The sequence below is a fragment of the Penicillium cosmopolitanum genome, assembly GCF_028827165.1.
Source record: "Penicillium cosmopolitanum strain IBT 29677 chromosome Unknown utg000006l:49.0-5199605.0:1.0-5204138.0, whole genome shotgun sequence".
In the NCBI taxonomy this organism is placed as follows: Eukaryota; Fungi; Ascomycota; class Eurotiomycetes; order Eurotiales; family Aspergillaceae; genus Penicillium; species Penicillium cosmopolitanum.
This window is the reverse complement of record NW_026622676.1, coordinates 4,840,957-4,863,094: the sequence shown is the minus strand read 5'-3', so window position 1 is coordinate 4,863,094 and position 22,138 is coordinate 4,840,957. Positions and strand designations below refer to the sequence as shown.

At 50.9% G+C, this 22,138-nt stretch overlaps 8 protein-coding genes across 8 annotated transcripts; 3 read left to right on the top strand and 5 right to left on the bottom strand.

The window, feature by feature from the left end:
• Positions 1 to 65: 65 nt before the first annotated feature.
• N7509_006348 (uncharacterized protein) lies at positions 66 to 2,071 on the bottom strand (the record flags this gene model as incomplete). The annotated part of the gene is made up of 9 exons (XM_056630985.1): positions 66 to 265; positions 335 to 677; positions 738 to 836; positions 892 to 1,120; positions 1,173 to 1,346; positions 1,401 to 1,437; positions 1,502 to 1,612; positions 1,665 to 1,871; positions 1,963 to 2,071. The coding sequence occupies 9 exons, from the start codon at positions 2,069 to 2,071 to the stop codon at positions 66 to 68; spliced, it is 1,509 nt and encodes a 502-aa protein (XP_056490287.1).
• Positions 2,072 to 2,420: 349 nt separating this feature from the next.
• On the top strand, positions 2,421 to 4,030 carry N7509_006347 (NAD(P)H-dependent oxidoreductase; the record flags this gene model as incomplete). Its single annotated transcript, XM_056630984.1, has 5 exons — positions 2,421 to 2,515; positions 2,580 to 2,844; positions 2,896 to 3,065; positions 3,121 to 3,506; positions 3,555 to 4,030. 5 exons carry the CDS (start codon positions 2,421 to 2,423, stop codon positions 4,028 to 4,030), a joined length of 1,392 nt encoding a protein of 463 aa, XP_056490286.1.
• Positions 4,031 to 5,834: 1,804 nt separating this feature from the next.
• Positions 5,835 to 9,361, bottom strand: N7509_006346 (condensin subunit YCG1; the record flags this gene model as incomplete). The annotated part of the gene is made up of 2 exons (XM_056630983.1): positions 5,835 to 7,241; positions 7,298 to 9,361. The coding sequence occupies 2 exons, from the start codon at positions 9,359 to 9,361 to the stop codon at positions 5,835 to 5,837; spliced, it is 3,471 nt and encodes a 1,156-aa protein (XP_056490285.1).
• A 302-nt stretch (positions 9,362 to 9,663) lies between these two features.
• On the top strand, positions 9,664 to 10,859 carry N7509_006345 (cysteine synthase A; the record flags this gene model as incomplete). Its single annotated transcript, XM_056630982.1, has 2 exons — positions 9,664 to 9,781; positions 9,862 to 10,859. The coding sequence occupies 2 exons, from the start codon at positions 9,664 to 9,666 to the stop codon at positions 10,857 to 10,859; spliced, it is 1,116 nt and encodes a 371-aa protein (XP_056490284.1).
• A 567-nt stretch (positions 10,860 to 11,426) lies between these two features.
• Positions 11,427 to 12,077, bottom strand: N7509_006344 (translocation channel protein TIM22; the record flags this gene model as incomplete). The annotated part of the gene is made up of 3 exons (XM_056630981.1): positions 11,427 to 11,762; positions 11,836 to 11,931; positions 11,991 to 12,077. 3 exons carry the CDS (start codon positions 12,075 to 12,077, stop codon positions 11,427 to 11,429), a joined length of 519 nt encoding a protein of 172 aa, XP_056490283.1.
• A 629-nt stretch (positions 12,078 to 12,706) lies between these two features.
• N7509_006343 (DUF4048 domain-containing protein) lies at positions 12,707 to 14,620 on the bottom strand (the record flags this gene model as incomplete). Its single annotated transcript, XM_056630980.1, has 3 exons — positions 12,707 to 12,908; positions 12,973 to 14,458; positions 14,578 to 14,620. The coding sequence occupies 3 exons, from the start codon at positions 14,618 to 14,620 to the stop codon at positions 12,707 to 12,709; spliced, it is 1,731 nt and encodes a 576-aa protein (XP_056490282.1).
• A 994-nt stretch (positions 14,621 to 15,614) lies between these two features.
• On the bottom strand, positions 15,615 to 17,984 carry N7509_006342 (MCM DNA helicase complex subunit MCM5; the record flags this gene model as incomplete). Its single annotated transcript, XM_056630979.1, has 4 exons — positions 15,615 to 16,110; positions 16,175 to 17,577; positions 17,642 to 17,768; positions 17,848 to 17,984. The coding sequence occupies 4 exons, from the start codon at positions 17,982 to 17,984 to the stop codon at positions 15,615 to 15,617; spliced, it is 2,163 nt and encodes a 720-aa protein (XP_056490281.1).
• Positions 17,985 to 18,465: 481 nt separating this feature from the next.
• Positions 18,466 to 21,851, top strand: N7509_006341 (vacuolar protein sorting-associated protein 54; the record flags this gene model as incomplete). Its single annotated transcript, XM_056630978.1, is given in 4 exon segments — positions 18,466 to 18,685; positions 18,747 to 19,543; positions 19,558 to 21,593; positions 21,650 to 21,851. The coding sequence occupies 4 exon segments, from the start codon at positions 18,466 to 18,468 to the stop codon at positions 21,849 to 21,851; spliced, it is 3,255 nt and encodes a 1,084-aa protein (XP_056490280.1).
• Between the last annotated feature and the right edge of the window lie 287 nt (positions 21,852 to 22,138).

Below are 22,138 nucleotides of genomic sequence, written 5' to 3'. Positions count from 1 at the left end.
GCTGGCAACTTGAAGCTGAAGCAGAGAAACCCAACTGGTTAATTGTCAAACAGAGATACTGCAAATTAGATATCATAGCGTGCCAGAATGCGTGAAACTCCTGCATCTTCTACATAGTCAGAAGATGCCTTGTTATCATCCGTCGTAGTTATTCCTGGGCCATTGTCAATTATCGGGTGTCTTTTGTTATCTCTCCGCAAGCATATGCTCAGAACCACAGTCGATAAAAGGAGAACTACTGCAAGTGCCAGATTGACCGACCAGGCTATAAAAGGAAGCATGTATCAGTAAATGTGTAGCAGTATCTGGGGACAATATTGGAAAGTTGTCTTACCCATCAGGTACCGTGGTCCATCGCTGCTGGGGTATAAATAGGGTGTCCAGACGAGCGCAATATTTCCAAAGGAATTATTCATGGCCAATGCGACCGCACGCTTCTTTCGTGGCCGGGCACCGATATTTGCCATCCATGCATTGGATATTTGAAAACAGCCGTAGGTTCCTCCCAGCATGAGGAAAAGGGCGAAATAACGAGCGCCAATATTCAATGTCGCCATCGTCAAGATGATTCCAATAATTGCAACTGCTGTTGGGAATATTATATGATTCGATCGGTTCGAGGTTTTGTCTGAGTACCAGGTATTCCACAAGCAAAATGCGGCTGTAAATAAATATGGCTGGCAACCTTTAGTATATTCAAGTTGACGATTGGGATTCTTGACCTGGAGAAAACAAACCGGGGCTGTCAAAAGTAGTGTGTGGATCGTGTTGAAACCAAAGCTTTTAACCAACGTGGGTAAAAAGTTTGTCAAGGATGCCACCGCCTGAGCACAAAACTAATGTCCTTTTAATAAGCAGAGAGTACCTACCAGCCCGATTTAGACGTCTTACCTGGCCAAGAATACAAAGCCAGACGCGGTAATCTTTAGCTGTCATCTTGAAGGCAGTCATAGTTTTGATCTCGTCCTCTTCGTCTCCAGAGTCTTCGTAAAGTCGCACCATTCCCAAAGCCCTCTCCTCGTCCGAGAGCCACTTGGTTGTGGACGGCCAGTCTGGTATAACCAAGCCAGTTACTAACGCAAAGAAGACCGTAGCAGCGCCTTCGATGATGAAAAGCCACCTGCATATTTATTAGCTTAAATCGTCTCAAGTTCTATCCGCAAAAGTCTTACCGCCAGCTTGCGATCTTGTTATGTGCGAACGCAGCAGCAATCCCGGCTGAGAATAGGCCACCGAAGGCTCCGGAGAGCATAGCACCACAGAAGAAGATACCCAGCCTCATGCCTAGTTCTTTGCGGGTGTACCACCCAGAGAATAAGAATGCAACCCCAGCAAAGAATGGTGCTCTATGTAGTTGTCAATTTAGCCCAGAAATCGAATAGCGAGGAAAATTATCATACTCTGAAATTCCGAGAAAAAAGCGGCAGGCAGCAATTCCTAAAGAGATTTATTTTTTCAGTGACGTTTTCTCTTCGTTCACCACTTGAAACAAAGGACATACCCCCAAATTCTTGCACAGCTCCACTAGCAGCGGAAACTATACCCCATATGATCATGCATCCTGCAAGATACCAGCTTGGGCGCAGAATCCCCAAGAGCATATTGCTCGGAACTGGATTTAGCCGTTAGACAATGGTTTCTAGTGGGTATATATAGTGTAGTACCTTGCATCAGAATGTATCCGATAAATGTTAGGCTTAGAACAATATTGTATTCCACTCCAACTAAGCCAATATCATCTTCCAGTCCTTGTACTCGCGCTTGGGGTAGGGCATTGCGGTCCTGGAGGAACAAATGTGTAAGTACTGGAGTGTGAAGTATTCGTAGGTGATGTGGAATCATACTATGTAATTCATAATATACATGATGAGCTAGAGTAGTAGTTAGCCTAGCTTCATCGTAGCTTAGAAGGCGGGTATCTCATACAAGAATAGGAATCAAATGGAAGTCAATTCGACGAACGAAGCGCTTCTCCTTTTGCAACCCGCTCCTCTGGAGACCATGATTCAACCAATTGCTTCCATCGTTGAACCGTCTCGGGGTTTATTTTGTTCTGCTGCGTGAGCTGCATGTTGAGATGGTCAAGGGGTGTATCATATTAAACAAAGACATGAATCAAGAGGCACCAGGCGGGGCGGAATGAGTCTCAACTTAAATAACTCGTGCCAGGGGTTTCATTCACCGGAGTTCAGAATCGATATGTATGACAAGGCTGGCCGAGTAACCGGGGCAAAAATGTGGGGAAAAGCCGGGGTAGGAGATGGCCTGACTCCACCACCGGGAAATCGGAAAATGGCACCGATATCCCGATGACCGTGTATAGGTGATAAAAGCTGGCCCTAATCCATTTTTAAGTTACACTTTGTTTAAACCAAAAGATTGACCTCATTTACCACGAATTTGACTTCTTTTAATTCAAAATGACTAACTTGTCGACAAAGCTGGCCCAGCTGGAGGAATCCGGTAGCCCGATCCAAGTAGGAATCATCGGTGCAGGTAAATTTGGATCCATGTTGTAAGTGAAATATCCAAAAGGTCGATAAAGAGCTCGTGGCATACTTTTACTGATATACATCAAGCATTTCACAGTCGCACCGAACCAAAGGCATTCGACTGGCTGGTATTGCAGACCTCTCTGCGCAGCGGGCATTGGATGCTTTGAAGAAGACAGGATTTCCAGAAGATAAATACGACATCTCTGCGACTCTTTCTATTGAGAATGGAATTAAGTCGAATAAGACAGCAATCACCACCGACTCGGCGCAGTTGATTGCGACTCCTGGGATCGATGTGATTCTAGAAGTAACAGGAAACCCCGCAGCAGGTGTGCGACATGCTCTGTTGGTGAGTTGAATCCAATAGTTGTTGGAAATAAATTTACTAATTAAATTAAAGTGCTGTGAGCACAAGAAGCACATTGTAATGATCAATGTGGAAGCCGATGTTCTCGCCGGTCCATTGTTGACTCGCAAGGCCAAAGAAGCGGGGATCATTTATTCAATGGCATACGGGGATCAACCTGCTCTCATTGCAGAGATGGTTGATTGGGCCAGAACAGCTGGATTGTGAGTTATTTTTAAATTACATATCTCCGCAAGAACCTAACTAATTCAAAAACAGCAATGTTGTTTGTGCCGGCAAAGGAACGAAACATCTACCCCAATATCACTATTCCACCCCCGACACCATCTGGACTCACTATGGCTTTACTGAAGAGCAGCTTGCTTCAGGAGATTTTAACCCACAGATGTTCAACTCATTCCTGGATGGAACGAAGTCGGCACTGGAGATGTCCGCTGTTGCGAATGGATGCGACCTCAGTCCACCCACAAACGGCCTCGAATTTCTACCTTGTGGTACCCATGACTTGCCGAACGTACTAAAGCCCAAGTCAGAGGGAGGTCAGCTTGAAAAGTATGGCACTGTGGAAGTTGTGTCTTGCCTAGAAAAGGATAGCCGAGCCGTGTTCAACGATTTGAGGTGGGGAGTCTACGTTGTGATTGAAGGTAAGAAGATATTTCACTTGAAGAAATCTGGTCTAACAACCGTATTAGCTCCAGGGCCATATCAACGTGACTGTTTCGCTCAATACGGTCTCAAAACCGATAGCACCGGCCGTTTTGCCGCTCAGTTCAAGCCTTATCACCTAATCGGCCTCGAGTTGGGCATCTCTATCGCCACCATCATGTGCAGGGGAGAGCCTACCGGTCAGTGCAAGACTTTTGCATCAGACGTTGTGGCTACCGCGAAGCGGGATCTCAAGGTTGGCGAAAAGCTAGACGGCGAGGGCGGATTTATGGTATACGGTAAATTGATGCCAGCTGAAGCTTCACTTGCCATCGAGGGCCTGCCAATTGGCTTGGCTCATGGGTTGGTTCTGAAGAGAAATGTTCAGAAAGACGAAGGGCTTAGCTGGCAGGACGTAGAATTTAGCGAAAGGTCACAGGCTGTGGCTGTTAGACGCGAAATGGAGGCGATCTATCGCGAGGAGTTCAGGTTGAAGACCAAAGTCACTAATGGAGTGCACTAGATCGGATTGAAAATAAGAATATCATAGAAACGTCGGGTCTCATAGCCCCAAATTCATTATAGAAAGTCCAATTATTTGCTTAGTACTACACTTTTGGTCAAACATCCGCGTCCTGTGTTACGAAAGGACCTAATTATATGTGACCTCGTCCCGTTACGCCGAACAAAAATCAAGATCGACAAACCATGGTGGCTGTCTTCGGAAACCCCCCCGTTCCTTTAAAAGCGGCGTTGACGAAAAGTGTCTGCCCCCCCCGACTCAATGGATGTGGGTCGCTAGAAAGGTGACTGGTAGTACAGTACTGAGTTCGATCTTCAATAGTCTGCTTTTCTTCAATGGTCGATAGATTTTCAATCAAAAGCGACTTCTCGTTGTCGATGTCGGTTAAATGAGATGGTTCCATACTAGTATACCGTCGCCAAGTGACCAGCTTTGCACCCCAGCCCTCGTGGACATGGCCGAAACAATGCATCAGCGGCCGGACTCTTGCAACAGCTTTGAAAAGGTATGGGCAACCTGCCTGCTCGCCATAACGAGCGACATCCATTATGCCTTTGGGGGGTCCATGCGTCATGACAACATCGATATTTCGGGGAAATGATTCATCAATACCAGTGCCAGTGCCAGTGCCAGTGCGAGTCCCAGTGCATAGAAACTGGTGTACAAATTTCGGATGGTACTGAAACCCCCCCGTGTTTTTCTGATGGCGTATATGGGCTGGCATAGGTATTCAGTAAAGCCCCATTTTGAAGCCGAAATGAATGATTTCCTTCATCTAAGAAAGTTATGCCCCCATGCTTGAACAATCGTTTGGCATCCCCAAAAGCGCCATAAGTTCTTTTTATTTGTTTATTATCTAGACGGGGCCGGGACGCTTGAACCCTTTGCCAAAAGACCGGGCCATCCAAAGTGAAATCATGATTCCCAGATATGACGAGTTTGAGGGAAGCATTGAGGGCTTGGAGGAGGCGTATCGATGATTCAAATTCCTCGATCTTAGATTCGTCGGTCAAATCCCCACAGTGAAGTACAACATCTGCATGTTGATTCTATATTGACTCTGGCAAGTTTTTGTTGTCGAGTCCGTGTGTATCGGATAAAACCAGAAATCGGGTCTTGATTTTGCCTTGAGTTGGAGCGGAAGTTGATTTCGACGCGGGCATAGTGGATGGGATAGATATGTGTCGCTTTCTCAGTGATGATTCCGGTTATGAGAATAAATAGGTCTCTAAGTGACTCATTAGGCGTACTTATTTGGAACCGTGGAAGCTTAGAGTTCATCCCGATTAGGCCAAAGTTGTATATCCCAGTTACCCAAAACAGCACCGTAGACACAAGCTCAACCATGGAAAGAGATACTCCCTGAGCTTCCAAGGTTCTAGTCCTATTGAGGGCCACAATAGTCAAACACCCCGGGGCCTGGGCATCAAAACTTCAGGTTATGTAGTAGACATGGCTTTTAGATCAAGGTACTGCCTCGGCCTACTAGGAACTCCAAGGGAGCCCTGGAGAACTTCACGTAATATCATCTAGGTATCCTACGAAGACTGATCTGTGTACTACAAGCTACTAGCTAGTATTCATGCAAAAATGCAGAGTTGTAAAGCATGGGATTCCATCCGATAAATGAGAGTCACAGAGATATAAAATCAGAATCATGTACAATCAAAACCCATCCCCATCATCCGTACGAGTTGACCTTAATCAACAGGAATTAAAACAATCCATGGACCACTCCATCCGAACCCAAGACCAACCAACGCCAACCGACCACCTTTGCAAAGCCAACATAAATAATCAATCATCACTCATCACCAACTTCTTCCTTGATAACGGTGCCACGGCTCGTATCATGGTCATCCTCTTCTTCGTCTTCTTCCATTATGCTAGGCTCGACGTTAACAACGGGTCTATTGGCGCCAGTGCCCTCGACAGAAGGCCGCACGCTACCAGATTTAATGCGGCTGTCCTCGTTATCATCTTCGTTTTCCTCCATGATACTAGGTTCCACAGAGAAATGACGGCGACCAGCTGTGGGTTCAACGGAGCGGCGGACGCTAGCAGAGCGGACACTGCCGATATCACTCTCTTCAGTTCCGGCACGTGGACGTGCGCTCGCTGCGCGAGAATCTTGGGCGACAGCAAGAATCTTCAGAACAGAGTTCTTAGTCTTGACAAGAGCGTTGCGGCTTGAAGCATCAACAGCGAGACCCTCCTCGATAGTCTGGTCGAGAAGTTCCTTGACTTCTTCGGCCAACTGGACGTTTTCGGGGTCAATCTCAAGACCACCGGCAGTAGCACTGCGAATGCTACTGCGGAATTGGTCTTCCGTGCTTTCGGGGGCGCGTGAGCCGGCGCGGGAAGGAAGGGTCGGTGCGGCGAAATAAATCTTGCTTAACAAGGTGAAAAGGAGTTTGCGCTCTTCCCGAGAGCAGCGGTTGGTGGTCTGTTGGACGCCGAGGATACGTTCAAGGATATCCTTAACCAAGGCAAGATGCACCCAGCCACAGGCTGTCGAGCTAGCTGCCCCACCGGCAAGGATTCGCTCACCACCAAGGCCAATGACTCTGCGCTCATCTGTCCATTCGGCAAGCATACCGACGACACCGGTCATCAGGGCCTTGATTTCGCGATCGCCAACGCTCTCGTCGATCTCTCCATCACTGTCCTCCTCGGCTTCAAGCGAGTAGTGTTCTTCTGCAGCATTGATTACTGCACGGACCACAGGCACTGCAATTCGGCGCATATGTTGGGTATTGTCAAGGCGCGAGTGACAATAGACGGGGAAGAAGTATGCGAGTGATTGTCGAAGAGCCGGGTTCTCGCGAGTGCGCGGGTGGAAGAAGGATAAAACGAGAGATTGCAAGAGGACCTCTACGCTGTTCTGGTTGAATTCATGGATGGCATGAGGAATATTCGGGCCAGAAGGCGTGAATGTGTTGGTCAACAGCAACTTTGAAAGCGCTGTGGCAGCACCAGATTGCACACTGGGCGGTGAGTTGGCTTTGAGGGCTCGCGTAAACACTTTGAACAAGGGTTTTTGCATGGGAGGAGGGACCACGTTCTCGCCGTCGGAATGAGTGACAGGAGCGAGCAGAGTGGGGTGAGTTGTAACCATATCACAGATGATCTGGATAGCAGTCACCTGCAAGCCCTCGTGGCCCTTGCTGTAACAGTGAATGAAGAGAGTCATATTCTCTTCCGCCAAGTTCTGTTCGATGATTAGTATGTCGGTGGAGATGGCATTGAGTGTCTAGGTTGACTCACCTTATCAAGAAGACAGCAGAGACCCAGGCAAAGAAGACCACGCTCACGAATGGGAGCCTCATGACTTCGCACAGCAGGAACAACCAGGTTGTTCAACATAGTCACCAAGTTCATGTTCTGCTGCAAGTGACCTTGAACATTTTGAAGCATGCATTGAGCGATGTGAAGACACTTCATGTTGACCACGATCTCCTTGATAATCTTGGCCTTGGCCTCTTCCTTGTTGAAGGGGACTTCTTCTTCATCATCCCCGGGTGTCTCAGATCGATGGCGGCTGCTTGTATCATCGCTGATTTCAGACTTGGCAGATACGAAACTGTCATCTGTGATGATAGTATCGTGGACTTCAGCAATAGCCTCGAGAACGACACTGCAGAACTCGCTCTCGCCGGCGGAATCGGCACCGCAGGCGCACCGCAGGGTCTCCACGACAAGCTTGGTACATTCCTCTGGAAGCTCTGGAACAGCCAGTGACTCTCTCAGAAGAGAGAACATCTTTCGTCGACCAACTTCATCACTGTAGTCCAAAGTCATCGCGATATGTAGCAATTGCTCGACAATGAATTCTTGCTCTACCGCGTCCTCATCGTTTGCCTCGCCAGACTCCTTGGAGGTTTTCTTACGCTGCAGGAGATCTTCGAGGTACTTTCCAAGGAAGAAAGCAAGAGCCGTGACTTCAGGCATCTTCTCCTCGACAAGATCCTCATATTTGCCTTCATTCTGAACGCGGCAGAAGTCGTTGAACGATCGGATCAGGAAAGCTGACTCCGCCGTGAGAGATTCCCAGAAAGGCTGGTCAAAGACAACCGCCTCCCGGTAATCGGAACGACCCTCCCAGAAACTGCGCATCGCTTCGTGGGCAATGCCAGTCTCAACACCCGAGTTAACCACATCAATACGTTCCAAAAGCTCCAGGAGCGCATTGATATCAGCCGGGGAGCGCTGGATTGTAGCACCTTCGCTCTGGTCGTTGTTTGTACCAGCACAGTCCTCAACCCAGCGGTCGTAGAATAATTTACCTGTAGCTTTGCGAACAGTCTCGTCGCGGTCTCGCAGACCCCAACGGAGAAGCTTCTCACGCATAGATAGGGACAGGTGGCGGAAATCACCTAGAGTGGGTAGTAGACGCGCGTATAGCGTGCGTCGAGTCGGGGCATCGAGATCGCGGGCACGTTCGAGTAGGTAGGGAAGAGTGACGGGGGCAAGCGGGAGACTGGCGAGAAGGTTCTTTCGGACATCGGCACTGGTGTCGTTCTGCATGATCTCAATCAATTTTTCGAGAAGGGCTGTCGAATTGTCGTCATTTTCATCCTCCTCATCGTTACCGGCTAGGCGTGCGAGTCCTATCACAGCCTGGACACGAACGGAAGATTCCTTGTCGCGAATGCGCTTCAGTAGACCACCTCGGATGGTATGGTATAGCTCGTCATCGATAGACTCGAGTGAATTAACAATATGGGCGATAATCTGGGTGGCGCGGAATCGAATCATCTTATCCTTGGCGGAAAGCACAGGCACCATCAGAGAGACCAGGCTGGAGGTCAGACGCGAAGTTGGGGTTTCAGATGAGACTTGCATCTCATCTTCGCCTTGGGTCGCGGCAGCGAAAAGCTCATTATCCTTCTCGGCCGCGTGGGCAAGGAAGGTATCCAAGAAGCGCAAGACGCGATCACCGACGGGCTCGGACTTCTTAATGGGAAGAATCCGAAGCATACAACGGCCGACCTCCACATTAAACTCCTTCTCGGCGACCGTCTCCTCCTCAGGAATCACGACTGGCTCCGGCTCTTGGTCTTTTCCTTTCTTCTTCTGCGCAATTCCGGCGCAGATCTCCTGCAATTTACGCATGCGCACCACCAGCTTGCGGTGGCCGGTTGTAGAGCGCTGAGCATCGGCGAAGAGAGCGCATACATCGCGGCGGAGATTCGGGGAGGATGAGGGCAATGCTGCTTCTTCGGGGATTGCGAACGAAGGAGTCACGGAAGGAGCACGGCCTGTGGAGGGCTGCGCTGAGGACCGACGTGTCGCGGCAGAGGTCGAACGGGCGGCGACTCGGCCTGGCATGGTGGTGAATATCGAGGCGCAACTGATTAGAAGGCAAAGACCATCGCAGGCGCCGGATGAAATGACAGAGTGAGGGGGAGGCGGTAAACAAACAGCCCAAACGGGGAAGGAACGATAGCAGGCCCTCACCGCCTTCACAGTACAATACATAGGACCAGGCTGTTGGTCACGTGTGCTGAGTCATCCCGTCATCGGAGCTCCTCGGCCGATCTCCGCCCGCGCGATGATGTGATTGCAACTGGGGTTGAGAGTGAGCTTGCCTACAATTGTTTCTTTAGCAATTGCACTCGTGCACGATCACGATGTTCCGTCAAAGTATTCGGCGCTTTGGTACTACCGCCCTTCGCGCTGCGGAGGGATCAACTGCCTATGCCACCAAAGTGTCCACTGCCCAAGGCTATGTCAATGGCCTGACGGAAGGTATGTGTTCATGCTCCAGCTCCCAGCTCCCAGCTCCGGACTACCTTCAGCTAACGCTTGACTTTTTTTCTGTCGCATAGCCATTGGCAACACTCCCCTCATTCGACTGAAACGTCTTTCCGAGGAAACCGGTTGCAACATTCTAGGCAAGGCGGAGTTCCAGAACCCTGGTGGTAGTGTCAAGGATCGGGCCGCTCTATTCGTCGTCAAGGATGCCGAGGAGAAGGGACTGCTGAAGCCCGGCGGTACTGTTGTCGAGGGCACTGCCGGTAACACTGGTATTGGCCTTGCCCACGTCTGCCGGTCAAAGGGATATAAGCTGGTTATCTACATGCCCAACACCCAATCCCAGGGCAAGATTGATTTGCTCCGTCTGCTGGGTGCGGAGGTCTACCCGGTTCCCGCCGTCGCATTCGACAACCCTCAAAACTACAACCACCAGGCTAAGCGACACGCAGAGTCGCTGGACAATGCAGTCTGGACCAACCAATTCGACAACACCGCCAACCGCCAGGCGCACATTGAGACCACCGGCCCGGAGCTGTGGGCGCAAACCGGCGGCAAGATCGATGCCTTTACCTGTGCCACCGGTACTGGTGGTACCCTGGCTGGTATCACCCGCTACCTCAAGACCGCTAGCGATGGTCGTGTGAAGTGTTTCCTTGCCGATCCCCCCGGCAGTGTCTTGCACAGCTACATCCAGAGCGGCGGCAAGTTGACCGATCGCTCTGGTGGCAGTATCACCGAGGGTATTGGTCAGGGTCGTGTGACCGACAACCTGCAGCCGGATATTGATCTTCTCGACGGTTCGGTGAACATTCCTGACGAGAAGTCTATCGAGATGGTCTACCGCTGTCTGGATGAGGAGGGTCTGTACCTGGGTGCTAGCTCCGCTCTGAACGTCGTCGCTGCGAAGGAGGTTGCCGAGAAGCTGGGCAAAGGCAACACAGTCGTCACTGTTCTTTGTGATGGTGCCTACCGCTATGCGGACCGTCTGTTCTCCGAAACTTGGCTCAAGAGCAAGGAGCTTCGTGGTGCCATCCCCAAGCACCTCGAGAAGTACATTGTTCTTCCTTGAACAGTCCGATGTGAATAATATGTGAACATAGCAAGATCAATATGGAATACTAGAGAAGCATGCTTTGATAGCGCCTGATGCCCGGTTGTAGCAATACTAGTATACTACACATTTCATAGAGACAGAGAAATTCCAGAAAAATAATATTATCTAATCCGATCTGGTATCAATATTGAGAGTGGGAATGTCTAAACATCTCTTGCCGCCTATGTTCACACAGGACATGCAAATATAATACAAGTGCAAAGTAGATAACTGATGCAGCATAAAAGCCACACCACACAGCCCTGTAACACGAAAAATGAAGAAAAAAGCAAAGGAGCAACCCAAACGCCTTTTATGCACCATCTATCCAAGCATCGCCAAGCGCCACGGAAATATACAAGTCGAGAAGACGCAAAGGAACAATATCAAAACAAGCCAGTCAAAGGTGATCGTAAGGAGCAGCAGCAACAGTCTCAGTCGCAGTAGCAGCTCACAATCGACTCACCCAGACCACAAGGAGTGAGGAGTTCCAGTTCACAAATCCTTCGTCCCCCAAGCTAGTCCCAGTCCAGCACAGCCCGTCTACTCAGACTCAGGCATGCGCATATAAGCATCAATAGCCGCACTGAAAGCCGCAAAGCCCGCACAGCCAAAAGCAGCCGCCTGCGGCCCAGCCTTAGCACCAAGGATACCGCCAGTAATACAACCAGCCGCAACGCTGTTGGTGAGATCGTTCTTGGCGCGCAGGCCCTCGATACAGCACTCAGTACCGGAGTACAGGGCACCGACGATGCCGAAGTTCTTCGCGGACGACCAGGAGCGCGCGCCCATGTCCTTGAAGCCGCGGCGGACTTGCTCCCGCCAGGGGAGGTTCGAGATTGCTTGGCCTTGGGGTGTGAGGGAGGAGTCGTAGGACATCTGTGGCGGGGATTTTGTGAGATTTTGTCATTCAGGATGGAAGAGAGGAGGGGAAGAGGGGGGGAAATCTTACACTGGCCATGAAGAGACCGAAAGCACCACCCAGACCGAAACCCATTGTACCGGCCATGACTGTTTTCACGGGACACGACTCCATTCCATTTTGCATCTATTGCGCGCGTTAGTTGGCGTTCGTGACTTGACTTGACTAGACAGGAAGAATCTTACCATCTTAATCATCCATTGCTGATTTTCGTCCATTCCTTGCATCTGGTTGTTGGCACCCATGCCCGGCAACATACCCGGAATACTCATGTTGTAGGGGGAAATGTGAATCGACTGGAGAAGATAGGGGTAGACAGATTATGTAGCCGTGATTCAAAATGGGGTATCTGACTCGGCGAGAAAAAATGAACGTGGGTATCTGATCCCCTGGAGGGTTTGTAGATTCGAACAAACAGACTCTCTGCGCTGCGGAGGATCTCGCGGAGTGGCGAAAATAAATTTGCGGATCCTGTGGCACGTGACCCACCCGGAAAATTCCCGCTCGAAGTATGCGGAGCGTACAACGAGGTACCCAGGGATTATTATCATTGCATTCACACTGGAATACCGAAATACTGAAATATCAAATTAATGACTCTTTTTATTTATTGAATCTTCTGTAGGTTTAAAAGTATATGCGAGACCGGTACATCTGGTCAAGTCAAATAAAAAAAAAGAAATCAAAACAGACGCTCCCATAGTTATACGCATGGGAAAATAGAAAGAAAACAACGCTCTCGTGGGATTGAACAATCGTAGCCTTGCATGAGTCCGTGGTGTATTCGTGCCAATTCGCCCAACGGGAGGCCCTCGCTGACGGGGCCGAAGAATGAAATGGGGGGTAAATATTTACAAAGAAGATCAAAAAGGTAGCAGGGAAAGTAGAGGCGATGTTACAATCAGTCCTTCTTGCTACTCTTCGAAGGAGAAACGGAGCCTTGACGCTCCGGGGGAAGGTGAAAGACTACGCTCCCACTCAGCCATGAGATTGGAGGCAGTTCGCTGAAGCGTGGACGGTGCCAGCTTCGTAATGGTGGGCCAGGGATGCCTTCAGTGACACTGGGGTCTGGCACGGCGAGGGTCGGGTTCCAGTCGCCAAAGCTGGGGACGGCGTCAGCGCATAACGAGGTTGTCATAAATGAAATCAGGAAAAGTTGAAATGTACCTAGCACTCGTGCGGGGGCTACTGCCCTGGGTTGTAGGGGACTTGTCGTGTTTCGAGGAATCCACCGTGGATCTGCTCGAAGAGGGCGTATGCTTCATTTTAGAGGCGGGGAGCGGCGTATCCCACAGATCCCAGTTTCCCATGGTATCATCCTCCGTTTCGACGGGACTGCTGGAGCGGTGACCGGGATTCTCTGGTTCGTTCGCGGCCCGAGGGGTCGTGGCGTCGGCGCTGTTGCTGTTGCTGTTGTTGCTGGCGTTTGGGAGGTTGGAGGAGCTGCGACGAGCGGCGGGCGACATCTGCGCTGGTGAATCAACGCCAAATTCGTGCCAGAATGACTTGGAGATGTCTGGCGGCGCGGTGTCTTTACCAGATGAGCTCTCGGCCGCTTGGGGCCTACCCCGCGACGATGACGATGATGACGATCGTGACAATTTATCCCCCGAGGCTGATAGTCGCTCTCGACTCCGTGACTTGGCTGAAAGCGATTCTCTTTTCCGTGAGTTTGGTGGTGCTAATGAGTTTGAAGGCGACATGGTCCGCGATTCCGTCGCGTTAATGCCTTCTTCGCCCACCGTTGCCTGTCGAATGTCCTCAAAGAATGTCCACAGCCCTTCCCGAAGATCTGAGGCCATTTGTTTGCCAGTACGTACGAGAGCTTCCCGCGATGGCGGGGGTATGGGCATAGTCTTGCGCCACTGTTCAAGTACTTGATCCGGAACGTCGCTCTCATCAGTCGGCATTCCAATGCTGGCAACCGAGTTGCGTTCAACAGATGGGAGTGTTGCCGATCGCGGGGTGCGTCCCACGCGATCCAGTTCAGCCGGGCCAGGTCCGCCAATGGAGGAGCTGGGTGCTGTGACGGGGGAGAGGAGTGAGAGCGTTCGAGCATGAGAGCCCTGGAACACGCGACGACCATTGGCAGAGATCGACGTGCCCTTTGGTGCGGCAGCGGCACGAAGACTGGTGCGCCGATCCAACTCTCGACTTATCCGCTCCTGTGACACCGAGGAGCTCCCAACCGAACTCATGCTTTGTTCGCGGCGGTGGGAGGGTACGCTCGACCCCCCTTCCGGAGTAGACAACTCGGGTGAGCGAAGTGGCAGCATCGGTTCGGCATGGAGGTTGATCTCGGTTCGTTTCTTGGACTTTTCGGACAAGGCCCATTGCTTCTTGATGGTGGACAGTTCGGACTCTGCGCGATGCAACTCCTCCCGCAGCTCCATCACCCTCCGCTCCTGAGAGGCGATGGCTCGGAGGAAGTCGTAGCCATCGTCTTCTGTGTCAAAAGGGAGAGGAGTCCCAGCAGGTACTGCTGGGGAGGCACGTGTTGACGACTGGGTAACGGGGGTCATGGGTCCTGGTGAGGCGACTGAGTCGGTAGCTGAGATCGGTTGATCCAGCGGAATGTTGATGGGGAAGTTCAAGGTCAGGCGTTTGGTATGGCGAGCTGCCGGATGGGCTCGTGGGGAAGTGATGATCGTTTCTGCCGAAGAGATGATGAGCGAGAGATAGGCTGCTTGTCGGAGCCAAGCTCCGTTGAGGTGGTTGTCGAGGTTGAAGGTGCAGGCAGAGGCAAAGGGTGGGACGCATCCGGCAGAGGACCGTGGATGGCCTCGCCCGTTCCCGGGGAACTCTCCATCTCCATGTTGGACCAGCCAGCAGGGAGAAGAAAGCAAGTGAGCGAAAGTGAGCGAGTGTGGGTGGAATGTCGAAAAGTAAGAAATAAAAAGAGAAGGGAAAAAAAAGTAAAGGATTGAGTCTGGACGTTCTCCTGAGTGGACAGAGGCTAGTACGAGTATGTAAAAGGTACGAATAAAGCGGGTCAACACCCACGAGGACTAATGTGGTGGTGTTTCAGGGGCCGTGGGGGAAGGCTGTCACTCCACCACGCTAGCCCTCGTGGCCCATTCAAGCGGCTGGAAATAGCAATACCTTCATTTCCTGCTCTCCATCTAGTGATACAGCCGGGCGATCTAGAATTATTCAACACAAGACATTATGCCTAGATGCCCAGGTGGTGTGTTGAAATTGGGGTGGATATCGGAGATGGGACGGATCGGCACGCCTCATCTTGCACCTGCACGAGGCACCGGAAAAGGGGTGTACTCGTAGCCTGCTGGAGGCAAGGTAGAAGTATATTTATATGAATAGTACTCGTTACTTGAATGCAGCAATTAGTACTAGGTCGTAGTAGTATAAGTGTCTGAAGGCAGCTTATAACTAATGAGAGCATGCATCAGGTTACTGGAGCAGTACTAGTATTAGTACTATATCCACCTGGCACCAGCGCGTGTGGCACTATGTATACTTCTAGGTCCATACTACCTACTACTAGTACTATTCAGCCTTCAAGTTGGAGGTCACCTTCAGGGCAACGACCTCGGAAAAAAGATACTAGTACTAGTACTACTCGTAGTATTTTAGGTAGCCAACCCAAAATCAATCAATGGTAAGATAGTATGATAGTATATTTTCATTTCTGGATAGAATAGAACAACTCCCCCCACATCCGGATATTGCACACCAAACACCGCTAAACGCCTATGCCATCGCAAGGCAAATGCCAAGATTGAGGAACTTGAAAACAAACCCATCACCCATATCCAATTCAACATATCAGATTCGTCACATACCAGATATTAAGCCTGGTTACGGTAGATCTGGGAACCACCCGAGCGGATCTGCACCGTCTCGCGCCGTTGCAGAACATTGATCGCCCGGTTGAGCGCTTGTTCACTGCGGCCCTTGCCATCCACAAACTCACGGCGCAGGGTGGCCAAGCTAGTGCTCCACCCAACGGGCAAGCGGCGCTTGAGCTCGTCCTCGATCTGGCTGGCCTCCTCCATGAGCTCCTTGCTACCTTGCTGGCCTTCACCCTGAGTGATGGCATCCATCGTCGACGCCAAGAAGAGACGAATAGCCTCGTCAACGTGTGCCTCGGTGGCGATAGGTGACAGAGATAGCTTGGCCAGAGACTCCGTGATACGGACAATAGCCTCGAGCTGACGCACAGTGATAGGGATGGAGGAACGGGTGTTGGATTCAACCTCGGTCCGATGCACCTGCTTGCGAATGGACACGAAGTGAGAAGACAGCTTCTCAGCAGCCTCGGGAGAGAGACGAGGGGCACAACGACTAGAATAGGTGTTAGTTTCTAGAAAAATAGGGGACAACAAATGCAATGGCAGCTAAAACTTACCTGCGGCAGTAGCTGACGTAGCGCTTCATCTGCTCCACGGGAATCTCAGCCTCAACCTGTTCCTCTAGACCACGCCCACCCATGTGCACACCCATAACGTGACGGGCAATGCGCTCGTCACGGCCACGCTCATGGTCATCGCGAACAATGAAGATCATATCGAAACGAGAAAGAATGGTGGTCTGGAAGTCGATGTTCTCGCCGGGGGTCTTCAGGTCATCGTAACGACCGAAGATCGGGTTGGCGGCGGCCAGGACAGAGGTTCGCGAGTTTAGAATGGTTGTGATACCGGCCTTGGCAATAGAAATGGTCTGCTGCTCCATGGCTTCGTGGATAGCCACTCGATCCTCGTCACGCATCTTATCGAACTCATCAATACAGACAACACCTCCGTCAGCCAGAACCATGGCACCACCCTCCAGGTAGAACTCGCGGGTAGCAGGGTCACGTTGCACAGAGGCCGTCAAACCGGCAGCCGAAGAACCCTTTCCAGAAGTGTAGATGGCGATAGGAGCGGCCTTCTCGACGAACTTCAACAACTGGGACTTGGCGGTACCAGGGTCACCAAGCATGAGGACGTTGATATCACCACGCAGCTTCATGCCATCGGGAAGAATCTTCTTCGAGCCACCCATCAGGAGACAGACGATGGCCTTCTTCATATCCAGATTACCGTAAATGGAGGGAGCGATGCTGCGGGCGAGAGCATCGTACAGGTCAGGGCGACGGCTAATCTCCAAGAACTCCTGTTCCTCCTCCTCAGTAAAGATCGAGTTACCCTTGGCGGTCTGATCCACGTCTGTATTGAGGCCGACGGCGCGCAGGTAGGGGTTGCGGATGGCCACTGCGGCCTCTTTCTTGACACCCTTTGCTTGATAGATAGAGAAAATACCCATGACCGTGCAACGAGATCCAGGAACAACACGGTTGGCCAAGTAACGATCGGCAGAGATCAAAACGTGACGTGGAAGCTCGCCAACTGGAACCTGATCGGGGGCCTCCTGAAGCTTGAGCACTTGTTGATCCACGAATTCACACTTCTCATGGTGCACGACATACGGGTCCAGCGGACATTGCTCACCAGGCTGATCACCAGGCTCCTTGCTGCGACCGCATCGCCGTGGGAGCGAAAGACCAGAGAAGCCACCGTCAACAGTGATATTTTCACTGTGGTCGCAATTCTTGCAGCGAATGTGGACAGTAGTCGCTTTCGATGAGATAGTCGAGGCGCCAATCACGATACCCGGAATTCGGACGAGGTGGGAGATATTGGTGGCATTGAGGTCACGGATGGAAATGTGGGATGCCGAGGAGTGGAGGAGAAGTTGGTGGGAGGGGAGTTCGATATCACGCTGACCGGGATAGACGATTCGCCGAGTGCAGTCCAGAAGAGCGTGCTCAAACTGAGTCAAAGTTAGCTGATGTTTAAGAAGGAAGGTGCTTTTCCAAGGATGATGATGCACTCACCAGAGAAATAATATCGGCGGGCTCGGTGGTGAGTTTGTGGGCCAGCTCTTCGTTGTAAGAAATCAGATGGGCGATGTCGATATCGCAGTAATATTGCTTCACAAGAACATTCTGCCGTAATTGGTCACTGTGAGATGGATGATTGGGATTAGTATTAGTGTTTTCTCGGACGACCACTCCTGGGAATAGGTGCAGGTGGGATGTACCGGTAGATAAAAGCATTGTCCAACTGGAATTCGAGGACAAAATCCCTTAATTTATTTTGAATTTGTGAGCGGGACTCATCGGCGCCATTGGTGCTAGGAGCGAGGACGCTCAGGGTATAAGGAGTGCGTCGATCCATGATGTGGTGGTGGTGATGTGATGATGTGGGAGATCCAGCGACTTTTTGCTAGAAAGGGAGGGAGAGAGTTCTGTCGGTGGTTGGTTGGGAAGGCGCGAACGCGACGCGCTTTCCCGTTTCACGCGTTAAGTGGTTTGCGCCTGAGAAAACAGGCTGTAAGGCCACAAGGCAACAAGGCAGAAGTACATCAAGGCGGTCAGCCGCGGGTGAGCAGCTTCCCGATTGGGCGGAGTTGCGCATGGCGCTGGAAACAAAGCCACCTTGACAACTACATCAGCCCAGCTCAACCGTGAACTCCCGTGGACGCAGTCGTGTATAGGCTATCCACTGGCGACGATTTCAATTTCCCCAACCACCGTCGACTGTGGTGGACCGGAAACTATTCCTTCAAGGGGCCAATCTGTCATGATCAGATAACTCCGAGCTTCCCCAACGATCGACTCTCGGTGGTTGTCGCATCCGCCTTGCGGTTGTGTACAAGATGGCGCCAACCAGTCCGCGCAAGTCAATTGATAGCCTGGCATCTGGTGCATCGACCCCTGTTATCTCCCACTACTCGACACCCCAACTGGAGTCTCCGCGGGTTCCCCCACAGCGGTACCCCCTGAGGAGGGGATCTACGGCAAGCTCGATTGTGAGCATTGGGGGAATCTTGGATACTTCCCAACATCATGGCTCGATCTCCGAGTCTGGTCAAAATGGTATGTTGTCTACTTATTGGACCCTAGTCAATTGGATGTTGATCGGCTTATCTCTCCGCAGCCATTTCGTCCCTTCTCCAAGCGCCGATAGTCCGCACCGGTTTGACCCCTCATACTGCCGTTTCGTCTACCGGATATAAGCCTCCGTCCTCTCGTGACATTCCGCCGGTCACCTTGACAAATATCGCTCATGTGGACTCAAAGGCGTTCCAGCCGTACCTGGCGCAAGTGGGATCCCTCTACGATGTCTTCCATCAATCGAGAGAAGCTTCCAGCGAAGATAACCAGCAACCGTCGGGCGTCAAATCCCCCAGGTTTGAGGATACAGACTCTCTGAAACCATGGAGTCCCGAACGGAGATCTTCAGTGATGTCGACTAGCTCTCGTCCCACCTCGCCTTTTAGTCCTCGAGGCCGACGTTCATCGACTGGTCGTGGCCGTGGCCCTGCCGTGACGCCCCTATCGACTATTCCGCAGGTTTACTTTGACGAAGATTTTCATCTTGAAAATCCCCGCACCTTCGACGTGATATCAGAGAAATCGGAGGTGGTTAGACCCCCGCGGCCCCCTGTCAAGGACGATCAAAACACCAACGGTGGTGCCCCTGAGCCAGCACAAACAGGGAGAAAGGCGCTGGCCACAAATGCTATCCTTCAGGAAAAGCTTTCTTGGTACATGGATACCGTTGAGATCCATCTCATCTCGTCCATTTCTACTGCATCGAAATCTTTCTTCACGGCCCTTGGCTCCTTGCGAGAATTGCACGCGGAAGCGGCCGACTCCGTACAACGCATTCAGTTATTGCGACGGGATCTGCAAAAAATTGACAAGGAAATGGCTCTTGGTGGTATGAAAATTGTGAATCTGAGAAGACGGAGGAAAATGTGCGCATGCTGGCTGCTGCAGTAGCTCAGCTTCGTGATGTAGTCGGGTCTGTTTCTCGTTGCGAGGAACTAGTGGAGCAAGGTGATATCGAAATTGCTGCCGATGAACTCGAGGAAGTGGAGAAGTTGATGGCCGGCGAGAAGGTATCAAGCCGCCCTGTTGAAGGGGAGGACCAGAACCTCCAAAGCCAGGCTATTGATCTCCGAAGACTCAAGGCTCTTGAAGGTGCGTCGGATGATCTTTCTCAGTTGAGACAGCGAATTGGAATGGGATATGAAACTCGATTTTTGAATGATTTGCTTGGAGACTTGGGAAAGCATGTGGAGAATGTGTCTTCAGATACTACACTGCAACGCTGGGGTGCCTCATTCCAGCGGCAACGCGGTGGCCAGCGCCCTGTGTCAATGGTATCTCCGGCATATATGAACATTGACAGTGAACTGCGATCCCAGTTGAATACGCAGCTGACTGGGCTTGCTCGGGCTCGCTACACGACTCCTGCAGCAACCTCATTTAAAAGTGCTGTCCTACGTGAAATGAAGGGGCTTATACGGAAACACCTGCCTAGCTCCAGTGACGATGATAACGAATCAATGGTTTCGATATCTACACACAGTGATCGCCAACGGAGCCAGCAGGAAAAATCATCTACTCTTGCACGCAATCTCCGTGCTCTTGATTCGGAAGATGCCTATTCCATGCTGGTTGGGATCTATACTGGAATCAGCGAGTCTCTGCGTCGACTGAGTGTACAAGTGAAGATTCTTTTGGATATTGCTAGTGGACTCGGAAGTTCCCCTGTGACTGGTGTGAGGTCTCCACCTCGGAGCCCCAATCCACAGAGCCTCGACCAGATGACGAGTGGGTCATCCGTTTCTGCTATGGCCCAGGACGAGATCCTGCAGGTCTTGGATATGTCTAGTCTTCTTGGCCAGGCGGTCGACATTGCCCAGTCTCAGATCACCAAGGTTCTCAAGGTTCGCTCGGAACAGACTGCGCAACTTTCCAAAGAAGAGTTCTTAAGATATTTCACCCTCAATCGCCTTTTTGCCGATGAGTGCGAAGCAATCTCCGGACGAGGCGGAACCGCACTTAAAACAATCGTCGGCAACCAAATCCACGATTTTATCAACCGTTTCGGCGATTCACAGCGCCACCATATCGTTAAGCTTATGGATGCTGATCGATGGGACGCCCGTGACTTTGGAGATGGTGAAAATATCATCCTCAGCCGTATTTTGGATGCAAGCACCAAAGACATCGAGGCATGGGTGGAAGTTTCGAAGATCTGGATTCCGCAGAGTGAGCAGTCACAGTCCAAATCACCCGACGCTAGTGCACCTGCGAACGGAAATAGCAAGGATAAAGTGCGTACTGCAGTCATTGATGAGCAAAAGCACATTCTGCCGGAGTCAGCGATGGCCATGATGCGCAGCATGGAGGAATTTGAATTCCTCATGGCGAACATCCCGAGCATGATCCAGGATATTGCCCCGCAGCTTCTAGAAATCTTGAAGCAATTCAACTCCCGATCTGCTCAGCTTATTCTTGGCGCGGGAGCGACGCGGAGTGCCGGATTGAAGAATATTACGACCAAACACCTTGCTCTTTCTTCCCAAGCATTGAGTTTCGTCATTGCCCTGATGCCGTATGTTCGAGAGTTTGTTAGGCGGCACGGACAGTCGAACCAGGTTATGGCCGAGTTTGATAAGGTCAAACGGCTTTTACAAGAGCATCAGAACCAAATCCACGAGAAGCTTGTGGATATCATGAGCTCTCGCTCATCGGTTCACGTCAATGCGATGAGGAAGGTTGACTGGGATGCAGAAGGAGATTCACCGGATGTTCACCCATTCATTGAGACTCTTGCCAAGGAGACCGGTACTCTTCATCGCGTTCTTAGCAAACATCTGCCTGACATGACCGTCGATATGATCATGGTACCAGTGTTCAACAGCTATCGCGAGCATTGGGTGCGGGCTTTTGACGAAGCCAATGTCAATACAGAGCACGGCAAGAAGAAGTGAGTTCAACTATAGTTCATCTTCTATATATGGCTAATACTAACATCTTCTCTAGAATGCAAAACGACATCGAGCACTTGCAAACCAAGTTAAGCAAGATAGAAGGTTCAAAAGAGCTGGCCGCTAAGCTCCTTGAGATTGTCAATGCGAAGACTATTGCTACAACTACGACAGAGCCAGAGAAGGCCGAGAGCGGGAGTGGGAGTGGGAGCGACAAATCAGATCAAGAAAAAGGATCTGATGCAGCAGCAGCGTGATCGATCTGCTAGCAAACTCTCGCCCCGGATTGACCGGCAACCCGATTACCCTACATAATTTTGTCATACACCATTCTACAGTCTCTATTTTGGGTATTTAGAAGCTGTACAGGAGCGTTGTCATTTTTCTGTGATTCAGCACACCACATAACCCATTCCACGAGATGCATTTATAGATAGCCTGGCGTTACCAATGTGAATACCTCTTGAATAATCCACAGGAATACCCGCACCCTGTATAGTAGCATTCCAAGATTTACTATAGAAGTCATAATTCGCGTACTGTG